The 19,506-nt window shown below is 37.6% G+C and overlaps 2 protein-coding genes across 2 annotated transcripts; both read right to left on the reverse strand.

The window, feature by feature from the left end:
- Positions 1-804: 804 nt before the first annotated feature.
- On the reverse strand, positions 805-3,181 carry LOC122139955 (calsyntenin-3-like). The gene is made up of 2 exons (XM_042740615.1): positions 2,954-3,181; positions 805-2,351 (listed from the first exon to the last, which is right to left on the reverse strand). Exons 1-2 carry the CDS (start codon positions 3,164-3,166, stop codon positions 2,202-2,204), a joined length of 363 nt encoding a protein of 120 aa, XP_042596549.1. The 5' UTR covers positions 3,167-3,181; the 3' UTR covers positions 805-2,201.
- A 208-nt stretch (positions 3,182-3,389) lies between these two features.
- Positions 3,390-19,140, reverse strand: LOC109048823 (calsyntenin-3-like). Its single transcript, XM_042741880.1, has 17 exons — positions 18,837-19,140; positions 17,960-18,026; positions 15,424-15,546; positions 13,693-13,903; positions 13,357-13,565; positions 10,375-10,524; positions 10,084-10,269; positions 9,475-9,762; positions 8,480-8,592; positions 8,212-8,371; positions 7,274-7,333; positions 6,951-7,099; positions 6,627-6,775; positions 5,193-5,419; positions 4,543-4,704; positions 3,601-3,746; positions 3,390-3,488 (listed from the first exon to the last, which is right to left on the reverse strand). Exons 2-17 carry the CDS (start codon positions 18,024-18,026, stop codon positions 3,390-3,392), a joined length of 2,499 nt encoding a protein of 832 aa, XP_042597814.1. The 5' UTR covers positions 18,837-19,140.
- Positions 19,141-19,506: the final 366 nt, after the last annotated feature.

A 19,506-nucleotide genomic window follows, 5' to 3' on the forward strand; every position in this document is an offset into this window, starting at 1 on the left:
TATAAACGTGTGTACCGAAACAGAAATGCTCTGTTCAAGCTCAAGGACCTCAACTTTATTCATCTATAACATACACTGGCAATAAATATGATGTCTAACAGGATGGAAATAAACAGGTTAGTTGCAATTTTAGCAGTATTGTTCAGAATTCTGATAAGTGAGAGACAAACAATATAGATAGATAGATAGATAGATAGATAGATAGATAGATAGATAGATAGATAGATAGATAGATAGATAGATAGATAGATGTATTTATTTTTATTTTTCCATGGATTCAATTAAATGTTAGTGTCTTGTGGTAAATTGACTGTTTATGCTATTCTGATGTATACATGTTTTAATACTGTAAGCACATGAAAACCCCTTAAAATGAGTAATAATTATAATAAAATACTGATTGTTTGATTGTAGAAATTATTATTATTATTTACTTTTTGCAAAATTGTGACATCTGCTAATACTACAGTAGTTGGTTTATTTATACAGAATTCACTCATGTTTAATTAATTGTGATATTGTTATGAATGAATATGATTTAAATCTTACAAAATTGTGGGTTGAATAATTCATCCAATATATTAAGACAGGAGATCATGTCCTGCCGAACAGGAAGGATTCATAGGCAATTCATTATTTATATTCTAAAACATTTAATATTCCATAATCACATTATGATCATCTGTGTGTAATCTGTTAATACGTAATGTGTGTTTTAGAAGTATTTTAAATTTTAAATATTTTTAATCTGCAACAGTCATCTTTTCAAGACTATAACAAAAAAAAAAAACACTGACCATCTGCTAACATCATCCGTGTGTTTTTATTATGAATTTTTGAACATATTATTTCTTCAGACGGTTATCAATAACAATCAATCCATATAATCCATGTCATTGTGTCTATAAGTATAGTTAATTGTCCCAATGGTAACCATTGTAATAATATAGCTTATTAATGCAAATTTATCCATTCTTAATATCACACTGCAAAAACAACAGGCCTTTATTTACTGACAGGTTTCCACTGTACACTAACACAGACAGAGAAATAGTCACAGGAAAAAGAGAGGAGGAGTGCGAGCTGGAAGAAGGAAAGGGTGGCACAGTTGAACGTTCAGAAACCAAAAAAGCAGTGGCAGTATCTAAAGAGTGTACGGATAGAGAAAGGACAGGGAAGAAAAGAGAGAGGGAGGATGATGGCAGAGGTGAAAAGTGTTGTAGGCATAACAATAATTTGCCTTTCTGTTCCACTGTGAATTTTAAATTACACAACTGAACACACAAATAAATAGACATTCATCAAGCCAATCATTACCGCTCTTATTACTAATACTATTATTGTCAGTATCACTGGATATTACCAATAGAGATATTAGAAAAAAATACCTAGCCTATCTGAAAGTGCAAAGACCAAGAATGAGCGAAAATAATGGAACCAACAACAAAAAATGAGATTAATAGTAGTAGTCATTTGTATTTACATACATTTAAGTACAATCAAAACTGCCCAGGTTGAGCTAACATTCTGATACAGCAGAGGGCATTGCACTGTACTGTGTTTTTCGTGAGGTTGTGAGAAGAGGTGTACAGATTTGTGTGTGTGTGTGTGTGTGTGTGTGTGTGTGTGCATTGGGATGCTTAAAAGAAAGCACTTGCATACCTAGCAGGAGTCTATCACTATTACGAAACACCTTTACTGACTAGTCCTCTATATCTGTACATGTAAATTTGTTCAAGGAATGTATCAAGAGACAGATTGTGCAGAGGAAATACAGCTTCTGAAGTGGTTTTGTACTCGGTGTACTGGGCACTAGACGTCATATTAATGACAAAAGGCTGTAATCTGAAACATTCGGAGTCAATTAGTTGATATGAGTTGACAATTAGTGTTTTCATTATGTTCGATAAAGTGTTGTGAGCACATCAATTGGAACAGTTGTAGGATGAATGAATAAAATTGTGCCATTAATATATATTGGGGTCTGGGTTGAGAGTGGCAAAGAGGGAATTCGTTGTGCATTGTGGGAGCGTACATTCCAGAGAGAAGCATAGCATTCACAGAGGCTGATATCCTATAATTGTGTCACTGGTGTGTTAGACACTTTGCATTTTCTTTGATGGTGCATCTGTGTGTGTTTGTATATTCCTGTGTTTCAAATGAGTGGGTGGTGTTTTAGTGTGTGGGTGTGGCTAATTGGCTCAGTAGCGTCTGGGGGCGGAGTCTCTTCCCTCTTTCTTGATGATGATTCGTTGGTCGTCACTGGTATCGTCGGGCGAATCCACTACCTCTTCCTCGTCGTCACACTCTCCTTCCATATCTGTTGCAATTCCCATGCGGTTCTCATATGTCTAAGAGAGAGAATATAAAGAGAGATGCATAAGATACCACACTCATCAGTAATAATGCTGCTACACTACCGTTCACAAGCTTGGGGAAAGTAAGGTTTTTTTTTTAATAAACTAATACCTTAATTCAGCAAGGATGCATTAAATTGATCAAAAGTGACTGTGAAGACTTTTATAATGCTATTAAACATTTGTATTTCAAATAAATACTGATCTTTTTAATTTTCTATTGATTAAAGATTCCTGGAAAAAAAATGTATCATAAAAAAATATGAAGCAGCACAACTTTTCTCAACACTATTAATAATAAGAAATGAGCACCAAATCAGCTTTACTTGATTGTTGAAGGATTGCATGACACTGAAGACTGGAGTAATTGCTGCTGAAAATTTAGCATTGCCAACACAGGAATATATTACATTTTAAAATATATTCCAATAGAAAACAGTTATTTAAAATTGTAATAATATTTCCCATTATTACTGTTGTTTTTCTGTATTTTTGAGCAAATAAATGCAACCTTGGTACTTTTCAAAAACATGAAAAAAATGTACTGACCCCAAACTTTTGAAGAGTTGTACATGTATACACTTTTGCATTCATACCTCCATTGGGTTCACGATGATGGTGAGGGCTGAATCGTCCCATTGGTTACTGCCTTCTTTGCTTCCACCTCTTGCTCCTTCACCACGGCGGTGGATGGAACGGATGCGAAAGACACCGAGAATCACCATGACAACCAAGAAACCCACGCACACCATGATGATGACAGTTGCGGCTCCTGGAACAACTGTATGCATACGGAGAGAGAGAGACATTGTTTATTCTTTATATCTGATCGTTTTCTTAAAGGTTCATATCATGAGAAATAAATAAAAAAAAAGATGTAATGTTATACTATTTAAATATACTCTGTTCAGAACTCAAAGCTTTCTCTGCAGTAAAAAAAGAACATTTACTAAATGTTGACATACCAATAAAAAATGTCAGACTCGGACATGTACCTGAGATCTTTAGGATGTTGGAGAGACTGTCAAGTATTTAAAGCAAATTGTGATGGGATGGGTGGAGGAACTGCTGCTGGGACGCCAGCAGGTGAGACGGATGATACAGACTGTCCAGAGAGTGCAGGAAGTTCACCTGAGCAGGTGGAGGAGAAAACCAGACAGAGACAGAGAGAGTGTGTGTGTGTGTGTTAATTAAGTGATGTGTGTGTCCACATCAGTGTCATGTGTTCAGTGGTGTTCATTACCTCCACCGTGAGCTCGTTGCTGGTGTATCGGCCGTTCATTTCTGAGCACGACAGACGGAACCTTCTTTCAAAACGAGCAGAGCCCTTTGCCAAGCGATAGCGAATGGAGCGCAACACATCCTCGTACACAGAGATAGACTCCGCTCCTGAAAGAGAAGGATTAAAGTGTTGCAGTTTTTCTATTTCCTGTTAAATAAATGAGGATGTGTTCATTATGTGTTTATGCTAAAATAATTTATCTTTTTACTTATTGCATTCACTGCTGTTCAAAAGTGTGGGGTCAGTAAGAAAATAATACTTTATTCAGTAAGGATGCATTAAAATTGATCAAAAGTGACTGTGCAGCATTATTTTAAATAGCAATACAGGGAAAATATACTTTTTTATATTTTAAAATATTATTGAAAATAATACAAATGTTTCTTGAGCATCAAATCAGCATATTAGAATGATTTCGGAAGGATCATGTGACACTGAAGACTGGAGCAATGGCTTTCCCATCGCATGAATAAATTACATTTTTGAAATATATTCAACTAGAAAATAGTTGTTTTGATAAAATACATGAGCATAAGGCTTTTTTGTTTCCAAATTTTTTTTTTTTAAATCTTACTGACCATGTACATGATTTGCATTTATACCCCCAAGTAGTAAAACTTAAAACTTAAACTTAAACACAAATGTTTTACATTGTTTAATAAAATATGAAATATATTATGAAGTAGTACAACAAGTGGTAGTTTACATTTCTAAATATATTTTGTTCTAAATTAAGACAAAAATATTATATTTGGACACTTTCTGGTAACAGTGACACTTATTCATCGTTAAGACTACAAATAAGTGTCCAAATATTTTTGTAGCCACTTTATACAGTGCTTTCCCACTGTTTTTATTACCAGTGAAGGCAGTTTAAGCCATACATTTAATATAAAAAATTACCAGTGATTGCAATGTAGGCCGTTGTGTTAATGATGTCCAGTCCCCTCTCTTTTAATGCCTCCATGTCAATCAGAAGCTCCTCCCTTTCTGGGTTTAGCTCCTCCCCCAAGGGCTGGACTTCACACCCATCCAGAGTATGAGCCACAGCATCTGACATCAGTGCTGATAAAGAGACAAAAAAAGACTGAATAATTCTCTACTCTTTGGCCACAACACTGAAGTGAGAGAAGAGCAAAGGTCTGTCCGCTGCATTGCACAAACTTAAAGTCACCGATAACAGAGTGAGTACAGGTCAACCTGTGGGCCAATAAGTAACTCTGTTGCATGTTTTGCTCTCACTTTCTATCGAGAGACAATACTTGCATACTAACTTGCAAATAATCTGATAATGCCTTGACCTTGACTTTATTAGAAAGCCTCTCTCTGCTGCATTGCCTCTGGACAAAACCAAAACAAGCTATTAGAACGCAGATATTTTGTTCATAGTTATTCATCAAGTTGAGCCTCCTGGCTACTACAGGGTCTGATGTGTAGATCATTTTCCAAGGATAAATGAATAGATACATTTGGATTAAAAAGCCCTTATAGGGGTCATCCATCAAGCGGTGGGTTCACAGATAACTGTTTTAGGTGAGATGTTCAAAGCTTACCCCCTCCTTCCATGCCCTGAGCAGCTGTGTTCACAGCATGAGACAAGGAGCAGACAATACGGAGCTCAGGAAACAAGGGAACCCCTTGAGGGCCCTCAAACTCAGCAGCCGGCCGGGCCAGGTGGGGTCCCACCCCAGAGAGAGAGATCTGAGGGGCGTCAGGCTGGAGCACGACCAGATAACCCTCCAGCTGTCTGAGAGAGAGACAGCTCTCTTCACTGAAACACCTACAGAAGGACAAAAAGAATTATGATGATTTCAAGAGAATACCTAAATACTTGAGAAAAAATATCTTAATATTTTATGTCATTTTGCTGCAATGGTTTATGATTATAATGTGTCACATTTACACATTTAATGATGCTTTAGGTTAAATGGTCTTCCACATCAATGGATTTTTTTCTTTCTTTCAGGTGGGTAAGATTTTTAATGGTTTTAAAATAAGCCTCTTATGTTTATCAAGGTTGCATTTATTTGATTAAAAATACATTAAAAGCAGCTGTATTGTGAAATATTATCACAATTCAAAACAAATTAAAACAATTCTTTTCTATTTTAATACATTTTAAAATGTAATTTATTCTTTTGAATTTTCAGCATCATTCCTCCCGTCTTCAGTGTCACATGATCCTTCAGAAATCATTCTAATATGCTGATCAAGAAAAAGTTTTTAATATTATCAGTGTTGAAAACAGTGATGCTTAATATTTTTGTGACAACAGTAATAATTTTTTTCAAGAGCCTTTATGAACAGAACGTTCAAAAGAAAAGCATTTATGTGAAATAGAAATCATTATTAAAAAAAATGACCGTCACCTCTGATTAATTTAATGCATCTTTGCTGTATTAAAATATTAATATATTTTAAAAACGCACCCCAGTTTTTAGTTAACTGACCACAAACTTTTGAACTATATGATTAATTGTGATTAATCTGATGAATTAATCAGAGTATTATATTCACGTGACTGTTTGCAACTTTGCATAAATGTGTGCTCATATGTTTATGTGAATGTATGCCAATAAATCTGTGAGCAGCTGGTTAATTAATCTCCATCTGACAGCTGGTCACTTCAACCCATTGGCCTGATATCTGGTGACAGTAAAGTAAAGCCCTAAAATCTACATGCTTGCCAAGAAAACAGAGGGAGTTGTTTTTAACCAAAATGGATTTCCTTACTCTGTACTTATCAGTCGATTTTTTTCATCTCATTCTTATCAGTGTGCTTTACTTGAAAGCCTTTTCTTTTTTCTGGCTATATTTACAATATGGATAATATTTTGTTATAGTTTGGTAGTAAACTAACCTACTGTTGGTCACTGCAGTAAATTCATTTTCTGACAAAATCACAAAATTCATAAGACTTTAGATATGTTGTGTAAGTTGAAATGCTGAAGAAAGATCATTATTTGGGTGTGTGGATAGTTGTCTACCTGAGAGAGGTGGTCAGTTTGAGTGGACGGACACCAGGTGTGGCAAATCGTAGAGAGTTCCTGTATGTCACCTGCTGAACAGCACGGTTGAAACTTTCAATGTCGTCTCCTTCTAACACCAGCACAGACTGGCTAGGGTTCACATGCACCTGAGGAAGGAACATTACAGGAACATTCCTGGTTAAATGTGACTTAAACACTAGTGACAGAATAGAGTTAGACAAAAAAACAAAGCAAAACCGTTATAGTACCACCCAATTTTTTTTTAGGAGGAACTATGGGTTATATTACAGGTACAAACTTTAATTCATAGTGTTGATGTACCTTCATGCCTGAGCCTAAAGTCTCAAGGTCTCCGAAATCAAGCCCTTCTCGACAAGCATACAGACACTCCACCACACTGTGGGGCTCCACATTTCCTGGACGCACAGTCACTCCTGACAAAAGCCCTTTGTAACCACTGACAAACTTCCCTATGAGCCAAAATGAGAAGATATATATATGAATATGAATCAATACAGACTCTTTTAAGGACATTAAACTCATACCGGCACTTAACTGAGTATCTCTATTGATTTCAGATAGCTTATGAATAACACATCCACACATAAACATAGACAGAAAAATTGTCCTGGTGTGCACCTTACCTGTCTCTTTACTCTCTAGCATGGTGTTGTTCACAATGTCTCTTGGTTTCTCTTCTGGCTCTACAGGAAGGAAAAAAGTGAGAAGTGAAAGGAAATGGATAAATGCTTTAATGCATCTTTGCTAAGTTGCATTAAAGTTTGATGCATCAATTCAATGCATCTTTGCTAAATTAAAGTATTAAAATCTTACTGACTCAAAACTTTTAAATGGTATAGTGTATGTTCTGTTATTTTGTATTCAAGTTCTTCATATCACTACTGAAGCTATATGATAGCTTTGTGTGAGGGACAGACTGGAATTTGTCAGAATAACTCAATACTTCCATTTGTTTCTCAGAATGCCAGCTAGATACAAGCTTTTGGTGGAGGTGAAGATTATCAGTGTATAGTTACTTCAATTTCTATTGTTTTAGAAAACTTCTATAATTCTACTTTTATAGAGCTTTAATTGTATCTTTTATTGAGTCCCTGGTCGATATGAAATGGTGTTACATGGCCAAAGCTGTGTAACATTAACAAATTAAAAAATAACACCATACAAATTGAAGGTGAGTAACTAATGGCACAATTGTTATTATTGAACTATTACTTAAATCCTCTTCCCAGTGTCAAAACATCATTATAGGAGGTCATTAACGCAGACTAGGTGACCCAGTTAGAAGAACAGCAGGAGACAGGAAGCTTGGGCATCTTTCTACCACACACACACACACACACACACACACACACACACACACACACACACACACACACACTCTAAACGTGTGCCACAGTGTGTAAGAACGATTCTGTTTAGATGAATAATACATGAGTCTATTAATAGCTGAAACACATATAGTCTCAGAAAAGAACATGACTACAGATTTCTGCTCCACCTACTGCTGAGATCTTCACACCAGCCTCTAAGCTTTATCACATATGACTAATCGTTAAATTACCCCAGCATGCTCCGATGACCAGCCGCTGGTGTGGTGCTGGGTTGGGGATGGCGCCGTTGTCATGGATGAGTGCGGGGTCAAAGGTCACGCCATCCACGTAGAGTGTAACAGAGGGGAACTGCACACTAAGGGACAGGTGATGCCACTCACTATCACACACCTGTCAGAGTCAGAGGTCAAATGTCAGCTAAACTCTACACAACTGAGACAGACTGTGGACAGTAGACAGGATTAAAGTAACCAAGACTTGCTGTCACGGTTAGTTTACCTGTTCCAGTTTCCAAAGGAATTTGACAGGTCTTGCGGCAGACACATCCGGCCAATAGAAGAGAGAGAGACGACAGCCATGTACCGATAAGGAGTAGTGAGAGTACGAGTCATCTGGAAATGAGACCACAAAACTGTTTAGTAGAGCAGCTTAAGTTTGAGTTCTTAAGCAATGACTACTGACCAGGGATGCCTGCTCTGGCACTTCGGTACTAAGTTTCATGGTCAAAAAAGCTAACCTTGGCAAGGTGTTTTTTGTCAAAATATCAGATTTGTGTGTTAGAAATACATTACAATACATTGTTTGTATTATTTTTACACAAATAATTACTTTGCTTATTTACTTGAAGACTATATTCCACTGTTTCAATTTCATTTATTAATATTTTTGTTAATACGTACACTACTGTTCAGAAGTTTGGGGTTAGTAAGATGTATTAAATAAATTAATACTTTCACTCAGTAAGGATGCATTAAATTGAGCAAAAGCGTAAGTTTAATGTTGCAAAAGATTTATATTTTAAATACATGCATTTATTTTTAACTTTGTATTCATCAAACAATCCTTAAAAAATGTATTACAGTTCGACAAAAATATTAAGCAGCTTAATATTAAGCACTATTATTTCCGATTGGAAATGTATCTTGAGCAGCAAATCAGCAAATTAGATTTATTTCTGAAAGATCATGTGACACTGAAGACTGGAGTAATGGCTGCTGAAAATCACAGAAATAACATGTTAAAATACATTAAAATATAAAACAGCTATTTCACAGTTTTTACTGTATGTTGATCATATAAATGATCAAAATGATACATATAAACTTTGTGGAGCATGAGAGGCTCAGAAAAATCTTACCAACCCCTAAATTTTGAATGCAAGTAACTTTTTTAAATAGTGTGGTCAACAGCTTTGTTTGTATTAAATTTTACTGGCATTGGTACTGAAATGTTACTGAAATTTCAGTATGGTGATAACGCCAGCACAGACTGACCATTCTTTACAGTGCTGCAGATAATAGTCTCCTCCTCTTTACGGGTTCCCCTCGCCTGATTGGCTAGTGGCTGAGTGCTGGCCCCTCCTCTTCGCATCCACAGCTGCAGGGTGAAGTGGTCACCAGATACTGCTGAAGCAACTGAATCAGGTACTACAGCAACATGGGTGGAGCCATTGAAGGAGAAGACCAGGGATGAATCAGATGAGGGCAGAGTCGGCAGCACGGTGGTCCAATTGGTTGCAGGAGATGGAGGTGGAAGGAGGTCGACTTCACCCCTCACAGCACCTGAAAAGATTAAAAGCCTACACATTACTGATTTAAAAACAGGGCAGCTGTCAGCAAGATCAGCAAGAACTCTAGAATTATTGAGTTCACCCTAATTTGAAGGGATTTTCATCCTGCAGCTAATCTAAAGAGAATGGAATGATTTGGGACATTTTCCCATCTGCTCTAAATGAGATAAACAGTTGAGCAACAGAGTCCTCAATTTTCTGTTCGCTAATCATCTCTAATCCTAATGAACGAGGATCTGCCATCATCAAATTCAAACTGTAGACAATTTATCGAAGAAATGAAAAAATCAGGAAATCACTTAATCAAACGTACCACAGAGTCTGCGCACAGATCGATCTGAGTAGCTGTCCCTATCACAGCCCTTCCCAATATGACCCGTTTGAAGCTCAACAGTAGCCTGGATGTTCCACACCGTCTCCTCACATGCTTCCAAGTGCAGGTTCGGAAAGAGAGGGATACTGCCAGAACCAGGAGTGTACTCAGTCCGCTTTGTCCATCCTGTAATTCACACACACACACACACACACACACACACACACACACATAAGAATAAATAAGTACAATTTAAAAAATAAAATGAAAATAAATTGTAAAAATATTTACCAATCCAGCCTGGCTTGCAGGAAGGTTTTACTGTGACTATGACCTGCGCATCGGCCTGAGCTCGATTCTTCCCACAGTCAAACGCTGTCACCCAGAAACTGTGGACACGCTGGCGTTTAGAGTCCAGTGGCTCAGTGTTCTTTATGTTCCCTGAATTTGTAAGAGATAGAGTAGTTTATACACTCACAGGTCACTTTATTAGTTCATGTTCAACTTGTGTTCAACTGTTCATTAATGCAAAAATCTAATCAACCAATCACATGGCAGCAACTCAATGCATTTAGGCATGTAGATGTGGTCAAGACAATCTGCTCAAGTTCAAACCAAGCATCAGAATGGGGAAGAAAGGTGATTTAAATGACATTAAACATGGATTTTATTTTTTGTGCCAGAAGGGTTTGTCTGATTATTTCAGAAACTGCTGATCTACTGGAATTTTCACAAACCATTGTATCTAGGGTTTACAGAGAATGGTCCGAAAAAGAGAAAATACCCAGTGAGTGGCAGCTCTGTGGGCAAAAATGGGTCTCATTGATGCCAGAGGTCAGAGGAGAATGGCCTGAGTGACTGGTTTGAGCTGAGAGAAAGGCAAGAGTAACTCAAATAACCACTGCTACAAATGAAGTATCCAAAAGAGCATCTCTGAACACACAACTTTGAAGCAGCAGAAGACCACACCGGGTACCACTCCTGTCATTTAAGAACAGGAAACATGTTCACATGGGCTCACCAAAACTGGACAATAGAGGATTGGAAAAAGATTGGCGTGTCTGATGAATCACTTTCTATTGTGGCATTTCAATGGTAGAGTTCAGAATTTGATGTAAACAACATAAAAGCACGGATCCATCCTTTCTTGTATCAATGGTTCAAGTTGGTGGTGGTCTAATGGTTTGGGGGATATTTCCTCACCACAATTTGGGCTCTTTAGTACCAATTGAGCATCATTTAAATGCCACAGACTACCTCCATATACAATCTCCCTCCCTTTATGACCACAGTGTACCATCTTGTGATGGCTTTTCAAGCAGGTTAACACACCATGTCACAAATCTCAGATCATCTCAAACTGTTTTTTGGAACATGCCAATGACTTCATCATACTTAAATGGCCTCCATAGTCACAGGATGTGGTGAAATGGGAGATTTGCATCTTGGATGTGCAGTGGATCTGCGTGATACTATCATGTCAATACAGACCAAAATCTCTGAGGATGTTTTTAGCACCTAGAATCTATGCCATAAAAAAATTAAGTCGGTCCTGAAGACAAAAGGGGGTCTAACCCAGCACTAGCAAAGAGGCCGGTGGGTGTATATCGAGCTAAATAAACACAGAGAACACTAAAAGATTTGAAAGCCAGAAGCTTTGGTAAAACAGACTCAGATTAGAGATAATAAAGCAGATTTAATACTGCCAGGGACACCGAGAATATGACAAATAAACCAGAAGCATCAAAATCTGCTCAAAATGAGAAATGTGAGCAAAAACAAACAATGATGACAGGCACGGGTGAAGGCCAACTGTGGACTGGAGGAGAGAGAGAGAGAGTAAAAGAACGATATTGAAGAGGCACAATAAATAAAAGGATATTCACACAGCGGTGTCTGGTTCAGCCTGACCCAAATTACGAAAGCAAACCACACACACTACAGCAGGAAAATCTGCAAAGTCATGGCTAAAAAGAGGTCCTCTCTCCCTTGTGCTTGCTCATTGTATCTTTCTCCCTTTTTTCGGTTTCTTTCCAATGGCCAGTTCCTTCTTCGTCAGCATTTGTCATGTTACAAAATGTCGGCTATTGATCGCTTCCCCCTCAGTCTGTCAGTGGGTGCTGTGATCTGCATTGAATGATCAGGAAGGATGACTATCCCTCCATCTCACTGCTGGGCTGTTCAGAGAACTGCCCTAAAAACCAGCTTAACATCAACATGCCACCACATTTTTAATTATTTGAAACATTGATTAAAGCAATGATGATCTTCACAAGAATTATTATAATAGTATGTATTATATATTAGGGTATGAATGTAACAGAAGTTTTGGTACAGTTTAAAAACCTAAAAGAAAATTATATTAATTCACTGTGTCTTAAATAAAAGTACATCTCAAAGTAACAATATCATAACTGTAATAATATTATATTTTTAAAATTGCTGAAAAGTTTTCACCTTTATATGGGGACTTGTATTTGGAATAGCTCACCCAAAAAATAAAATTCTGTCATCATTTATGACAGAACATTCTGCAGAACACAAAAGAAGATATTTTGAAGAATGCTGTTTACCAAACAGACCACTGACTTCCACTGTATGCACAAAAAATCTTCTTTTATGTTCCACAGAATAAAGAAAGTCTTACAGGTTTGGAACAACATGGGGGTACATTATACAGATTTTTCAAACCATAAAATCCTTTTCAGTAAAATATGTTGCTAGCTGAATATAAAACATCCTTGAGCTACATACTTCATTGAAATAATGTTCATTATGCACTGTAAAGAGTAAATTTTTTGATTCAGTCGTACAGTTTTTCATTTCATAACAAGAGGGAAATTGAATCCAACCTTAGAGTCTTTATTAAATATTTTATAGAAGCTGCTGGCAACAGGGTAAGCATTTAAATATATATATATATATATATATATATATATATATATATATATATATATATATATATATTATATATATATATATATATATATATATATATATATATATATATATATATATATATACACACACATATATATACAGGCACCCCTACAATCCCCAATTGTAGGTCGCATAAAAGCATCTGCTAAATGAATAAATGTAAATATATATATAAGTTGCAGAAACAGTGATTTAATATGTTTTTCTATATATATAAAATATATATATTAAAATCACTATTTTTGTGAAATGTCATGACCTGTCCCCGGTCACCCCTAAATGAGATAAAATGTGTATGTGTATTTTATCAATGCTGGCAGTTGTAGATCTCACCATCGTTGTCAATGGTGAAAGGGACGTTGGGTGTGATGATGTCATAGAAGCAGATCTGGCTGTACTGAGGTGAGCAGTCGGCATCAACGGCTTCCACCCGCACAATACGATCAAAAAGACGACCCTCGGGCACCGATGCCTCGTACCGACGCTCCACAAAGACAGGAGAGAACTCGTTCACGTCGTTTACACGAACGTGCACAGTGGCCCTGGGAAGAGTGGGTTAAGAGTGTAAGAATGCAACGGGTCTGGCATAAATTTGCAGAATTTAGGAAAATTAAGGAAAATTCCTTAATTATTTAGGAAAATTCCATCTGAACAGAAGAAATCTCTTACTTGTGAGACTTCTTGCTGTTGGTCCCGTCAGGACCTTCACCGCAGTCATATGCCTGAATGGTGAAGCTGTGCTCCTTCTGGCTTTCACAGTCCAGAGGCTCCTTGGACCGAACCAGACCTTCTCCAGTGGAGCGATCCAACACCACTGCCTCAAACTGTGCCGAACCAGAACCACCTGGTCCGTTATGAACCCTAAACCCACAGATCTCCCCTGAAAAGAGAAAAATACAACTGCACTGACTAGATTTGAATAAAATATATTTTGTATGTGACTGACAACCTTTGTACAAATCCTAATTTAAAGTGCCATTTACTACACAAGTTAAAAAAAAACATTGATGTGTGAAATGATGTGAAAAGGGCTGCTGAGTGCTCTTCTGGAAATAAACACTTGTCTGTGTTCAGGAAGAGCTGTCACACATGACACGGCACTGTGAATGTTAGCGCAGCCTGCCGAGAGGGGAGGTCTGTCAGCCTTAATCCCTGTGTAATTCGTTATAAACATAACATGTAATTACTTACCACAGTACTACACTAGCTGTTACAAGCTCCAAAGTTGCCCCCCTTCCCGTCAAAATAACCCTTACACCAAACCCTTGACTAGACACTGTCAATTAGAAGTACACTAGAAATATTAAGTGTCCTTTTCACACTTGAGGCATAAGAGGTTATATTTACTGATGAAAGGTGCGGTTACATTTATCGCTGTTCAGCAAATGTTCACCAGCCATTTCAATCTATGCAATCAAAAAATTTGCATGAGGGCAAAAGATTATATCTGCATTAGCTAACAGAAAGCTGCTCTGTTTGAAAGTGATTTCTTTGTGAGCTGTGCTTCATACACTATTGACCTGAACTCAACACAGCACGACTATAATACATAAAATTGAAAATACCTTACTAATATTAAATGCACAATTAGTGTTTCCTTTTCAAAGTTGAGGTGTAGGGGTTATATTTACTGACTTAAGGTGTGGTTGTTTGGTAAATTTTCACTGGCAAAATTCATGCATTTCAATAAGAATCCATGCAAATGGGAATTTGGTGTAAAGGCGAAAGATTTCCCCACATGGTTTCAAGACCTTTTTTACCCATAAATTTTGTTAATGTAAAATGAATAGAATCTTAAAGGGTTAGTTCACCCCAAAATGGGTGAAAAAATTAGCCCATATTTTACTCACCCCCAAGGCGTGTATAGGTGTATATGACTTTCTTCTTTTGGATGAATCCAATGTGAGTTATATTAAAAATAATCCTTGCTCTTCTAAGCTTTAGAATGGGAGTTGGCAGGTGTTTTTTTACACCTAGGATGCTTTGAGGGCTAAATTAAATTTTTGGTTCAGTTAACCCTTTAAATGGATTAATAACCATAGCATGACTATAAAGATGTGGTCAAATTTTGCAGAGAAATAAGATCATTTGTCTATAGACCTTAGCCAGGGTTGCAACATATTTAGTATTACATTTTTTACGAGTCTATGAGGGATAGTAGTACAATGTGTTTAGTGGATTGTACTGGTATTTTAACAAACCACACAGCTTTCTGTTGTTCAGAGCAGCAAATTACTATCTATCAACTATCCAAACATGATGTGATATCTGAGAAGTGGAATCTTTCGCCCTCACGCAAAATTCCTTATTGTGTGGATTCTTATTGAAATGACTGATACTGAAATGGTAAATATGACTGCACCTTAACACATAAAGGTGCAACATTATCAGCATCTTTACCTGCATAGTGCAGTGGTGCGTCTTTATCCAGGGCGAACAGAGGTGGGTTGAGGAGGACAGTGTTGTCGTTTTCCATGACGATCCCTTGGTACTCTGTTTCGATCCATGGCTTGTGTTTATTGGCTGAGAAAGAACAATCACAAAAGCAAGGGACAGGCGTGAGAGCCACAGGAACAATCAGTGATTCGGAACAAGACTATTTATAACACGCCGTTATGAAGGTGAGTGAGCAGAGGTTCAAAGACGAACACAAGCAGTCCAAGCCAAAAGAATTTGCAACAAATAAAAAAAGTTGTGCTAAAATACATTAGTGGCAGATGGTGCAATGGTTCGGCCAGCTGTACATATGCATAACACTTGCACATTAAGTTACAAACATACCCATATGGGGATCGACTGAAACTGTGTGGTGGACACACACACACACACACACACACACACACACACACACACACACACACACAGCACGCCACACCTCGCTGCTTTGCAGAGTAATTAGGTGTAGAGATGTTTGGCCTGATCACACACCGTGAGGTATATTGCGCCTATCACTCAAAAACAGACAGATAGCTTCTCTTAGAATCCTTAGAGAAAGACGGAACCATGCAAACCCACATTAAACAACACCCTGAAAATGAGAAATCTTCAACAATAAAGCTGGCCTACTGGCCCGGGGTCGTTCTGGCTTGTGCTGCATTGCCACAATATTTTTTACATTAATTAGCTTGTACATTCCATTTTTATGCCTTGCAACTTAAACACTGGTTTTCTGTTATGTATTTTTGCATTCTTGTTACAAATTTTGTTTATTTGTCACTGAGATCATGTTATCTAGCTGACTTCTGATAGTCTTGAAAACATTAGTATGTGTTGGAAACTGCAAACCAGTCTTACTGTGATTTGTATGCCATTGTTTTGCTCACTAAGTTACATTAAAGCTGTTTAATTTCAAGAAAATTTTTCATTTCTTTGTAATATATAGTGTTGAAATGTTTGGGGTCAGTAAAATTAAAATAAAAACAAATCAAGACTTTTATTCAGCACAGATAAATTAAGCTGATTCAAAGTGACAGTAAAGATGTTTACATTCTAAAAAAACAATATTTTATTTATAATAAATGCTACTGTTTTAAACTTTATATTGAGCAACATCAAATAAACTTTAAAAAAATATATTTTTTGACAACAAAATGAAGCTTTTAATGATTTCTGAAGGAATATGTTACACTGAAGACTACAATTTGCCATCACAGGAATAATTGACATTTAAAAAATATATTAAAATAGAAAAATGCTTACTGTTCTTACTGTATATTTAGAAAAAATGCAGCTTTGGTGAGCATAACAGACTTCTATAATAAACATTAAAAAAATATTTCTGACCCCATACATTTGAATAGTGTATATTTATATATTAAATATCAGTATGAATGTAAAAAAAAACACATCAATTTATTTAAACAACTAATATGAAAATGTATAAATATTTCTAGCAAAATACATATAGCAAACAATTAAAAATGAATCATTCTTTTGCCCTGGTGCAAGTAAAAACATTAAAAATCAAGGTGGGTAAAAACCATAACTTCTAATCCTTATTACTGAGCCCTGTTTCATAAAAACGATTGGAATCTCTTGTGATATGATAGCCTACTATACTAGACAGTGTGCTGACCATTAACTCAGTGCACTAATCTTTTTCATGTGTGGCTACATGCCGTCCACCTCGCTCTCATATTTCAAGTCAGTCTGTCTTTTTTAGCCATTTATCCATCTATCCATCTATCCCTCTCTCTCTCCCACCCACTCACGCCCGCGTTCCTCCCTCTCATCCCTCACTCAGCCAAATAACATTAATCTGAGCATCAGACCACTGGATTACTCCTCGGATTACGGACCGAGCGACAACGCTGTGCATCTCACTCCATTTATCACACCACGTGCCGCTTTCCCACACGGACCGGAGCATTTTGAACGACTCCGTCAACAGCTGTGACAGAGGATAGACAGAAAGATCAACGCATGTCTGTGATCACACGGAGAGACGTTAGCCGTAAATTAAGAAATATAGCATCTCCAGTTTCCCACATGTCTAAAAATAGCAGAGACGAGAATAGATAAGCTTTCACCCTTTTTCTTCAAGGACAAGAGTCGACCTCCCACTCCCCTTCTCTTTCTCACAGAGATCCTAGTATCAGCATCCTCTCGGTCCTTCTCCAAATTTTGCGGTCCCACCATCATCTATTCGCTCTCTTGTCATTCCATCAGTTTCTTCATCATGTTGTCTCTTCCCATGTCACCTTGAGATGCGGCCTACCTTTTGTGAACTCTACAAAATCTACTGTTGTCATTCATAAAGGAGGCACACATTTATTAGCTGACACGATTTCATACTCAACACCAAAACAGATTGAGTTTCTGGTTTAAATGAAGTGTGTGTGCCAGAGCTGCGAACAGAAATGTTAATATACTCATTCGCACTTAATCATCAACACAATGCTCAGTATCAACATTCAAAAGGATGGAGGAGACTGACCTTTGTTGCCATGGGCAACCGAAGTCAAGCAAAAGAGGAGAAAGGAGAGAAAACTCATTCTGGCCATCTGAGGGAGGAAGGAGGGGAAGGACAGAGGGAAATAACATGCATTAACCTGCTATGAAGCAGTTTAAGATAGAGGACAGAGGAGAAACAGATAAGCGCAGAGACAGAGACAGAGAGACAGACATATTAATCTCCCTGCCTGCATTTCCTTAAACGTAAACATTAAGACATTAAATACTCCGCTCTAGGTAAATGTGTATATGATATGCAATACCCTTGACATCATTTTCGTGGCCTAGTATGGCCGAGGAGGTCTGGCTCCCATTTGAGACACAGTATGTCGACTGTTATATATCCTGCTGTGTTTACTAGTGACAATCAACGCTCAATAAAACCTCGGTATTAAGCGAATTGAGTGCGCGTGAAACTGAGAAGTCTGCGCATCCTCGCTCACAGCACGCGCGTGCAGGTGTATCCTCGCGAATGTAGCACATAGGCAGGTTTGTTAACAGAATATCAAGTGTGTTTCCATCAAGACGCTCAAATAACATCTGACCTGAAAAGATTTATATAGGCTATGTCATTTACTTACATTAGTATTTTTATAGATATAAAGATTAATATCTTCCAACTTGGATGACGGACAGATACGTGATATAACTTACTGGTGTTTACAACGCGTTATTAAAACGACCGGTGTTAAAGCTCACTCATACATATATGCGACAAACACGAATCGATGGCTGTAAATATCCAAAAATCGCCATATCGTGTAATTCTTCAAAGTAGAGAGCGGTTTAGATGATATAACACCTGTGTCACTCGCGAGAATTGAATTATAAATATTATTTTGGGATCAAATGTCCGTTACCGTGAGGTGTGAGATGGTACCCCGCTCAGTCTCCTCTAAGCATCCGTCACACACTCGCACCTTTGACAGCGCGACGCCCGCCGACACACCGAACGCAACGGATGGGGCCTCCGGTGCCTCCCGAGACGACTCGAACTGCGGAAAGGAGCCAAACTGGAATCTGAAGATTAGATACGAGGAAACCAATGCCCCCGCATTCGGTGGATGCCGTGAGAAAAAGAGACGGGGTGGTATCTCCTCCCTCTCGCAGTTTCTTAACCCGCCCACACTGCGTCTCTCGCTCTCAGGACTCACGCCCGGCGAAACGCGATTTTACAAATCCTAATGCGGCGAGGGCTTGCTTATTAATATTCATTAGCCAATTACCCGCCATTGGAAGATAACGACGTAGCTCATTAATATTTATTACCTGAAAAGCGCTCATTTGAGAACAATAGCGTAATTACATAACGAATAGATAATATGCAACAACCAAATCATCACTAAAGGTAGTCATCAAGCGAGATAAACATAATCTATTTAATATTAATAAAATAAGCTTTGTTCATAGTAGGAAACATATTTGTTCCTCCCGTTAGTGGTCTCAGCGAGATGTCTGGCTGTGTGATACATCTGGGCTTTGAGGGAAGCATCTGGAGGCTGTGGTGTACTGCTACTCATCGTCAAACCA

Source organism: Cyprinus carpio, chromosome B16 (genome assembly GCF_018340385.1).
Source record: "Cyprinus carpio isolate SPL01 chromosome B16, ASM1834038v1, whole genome shotgun sequence".
In the NCBI taxonomy this organism is placed as follows: Eukaryota; Metazoa; Chordata; class Actinopteri; order Cypriniformes; family Cyprinidae; genus Cyprinus; species Cyprinus carpio.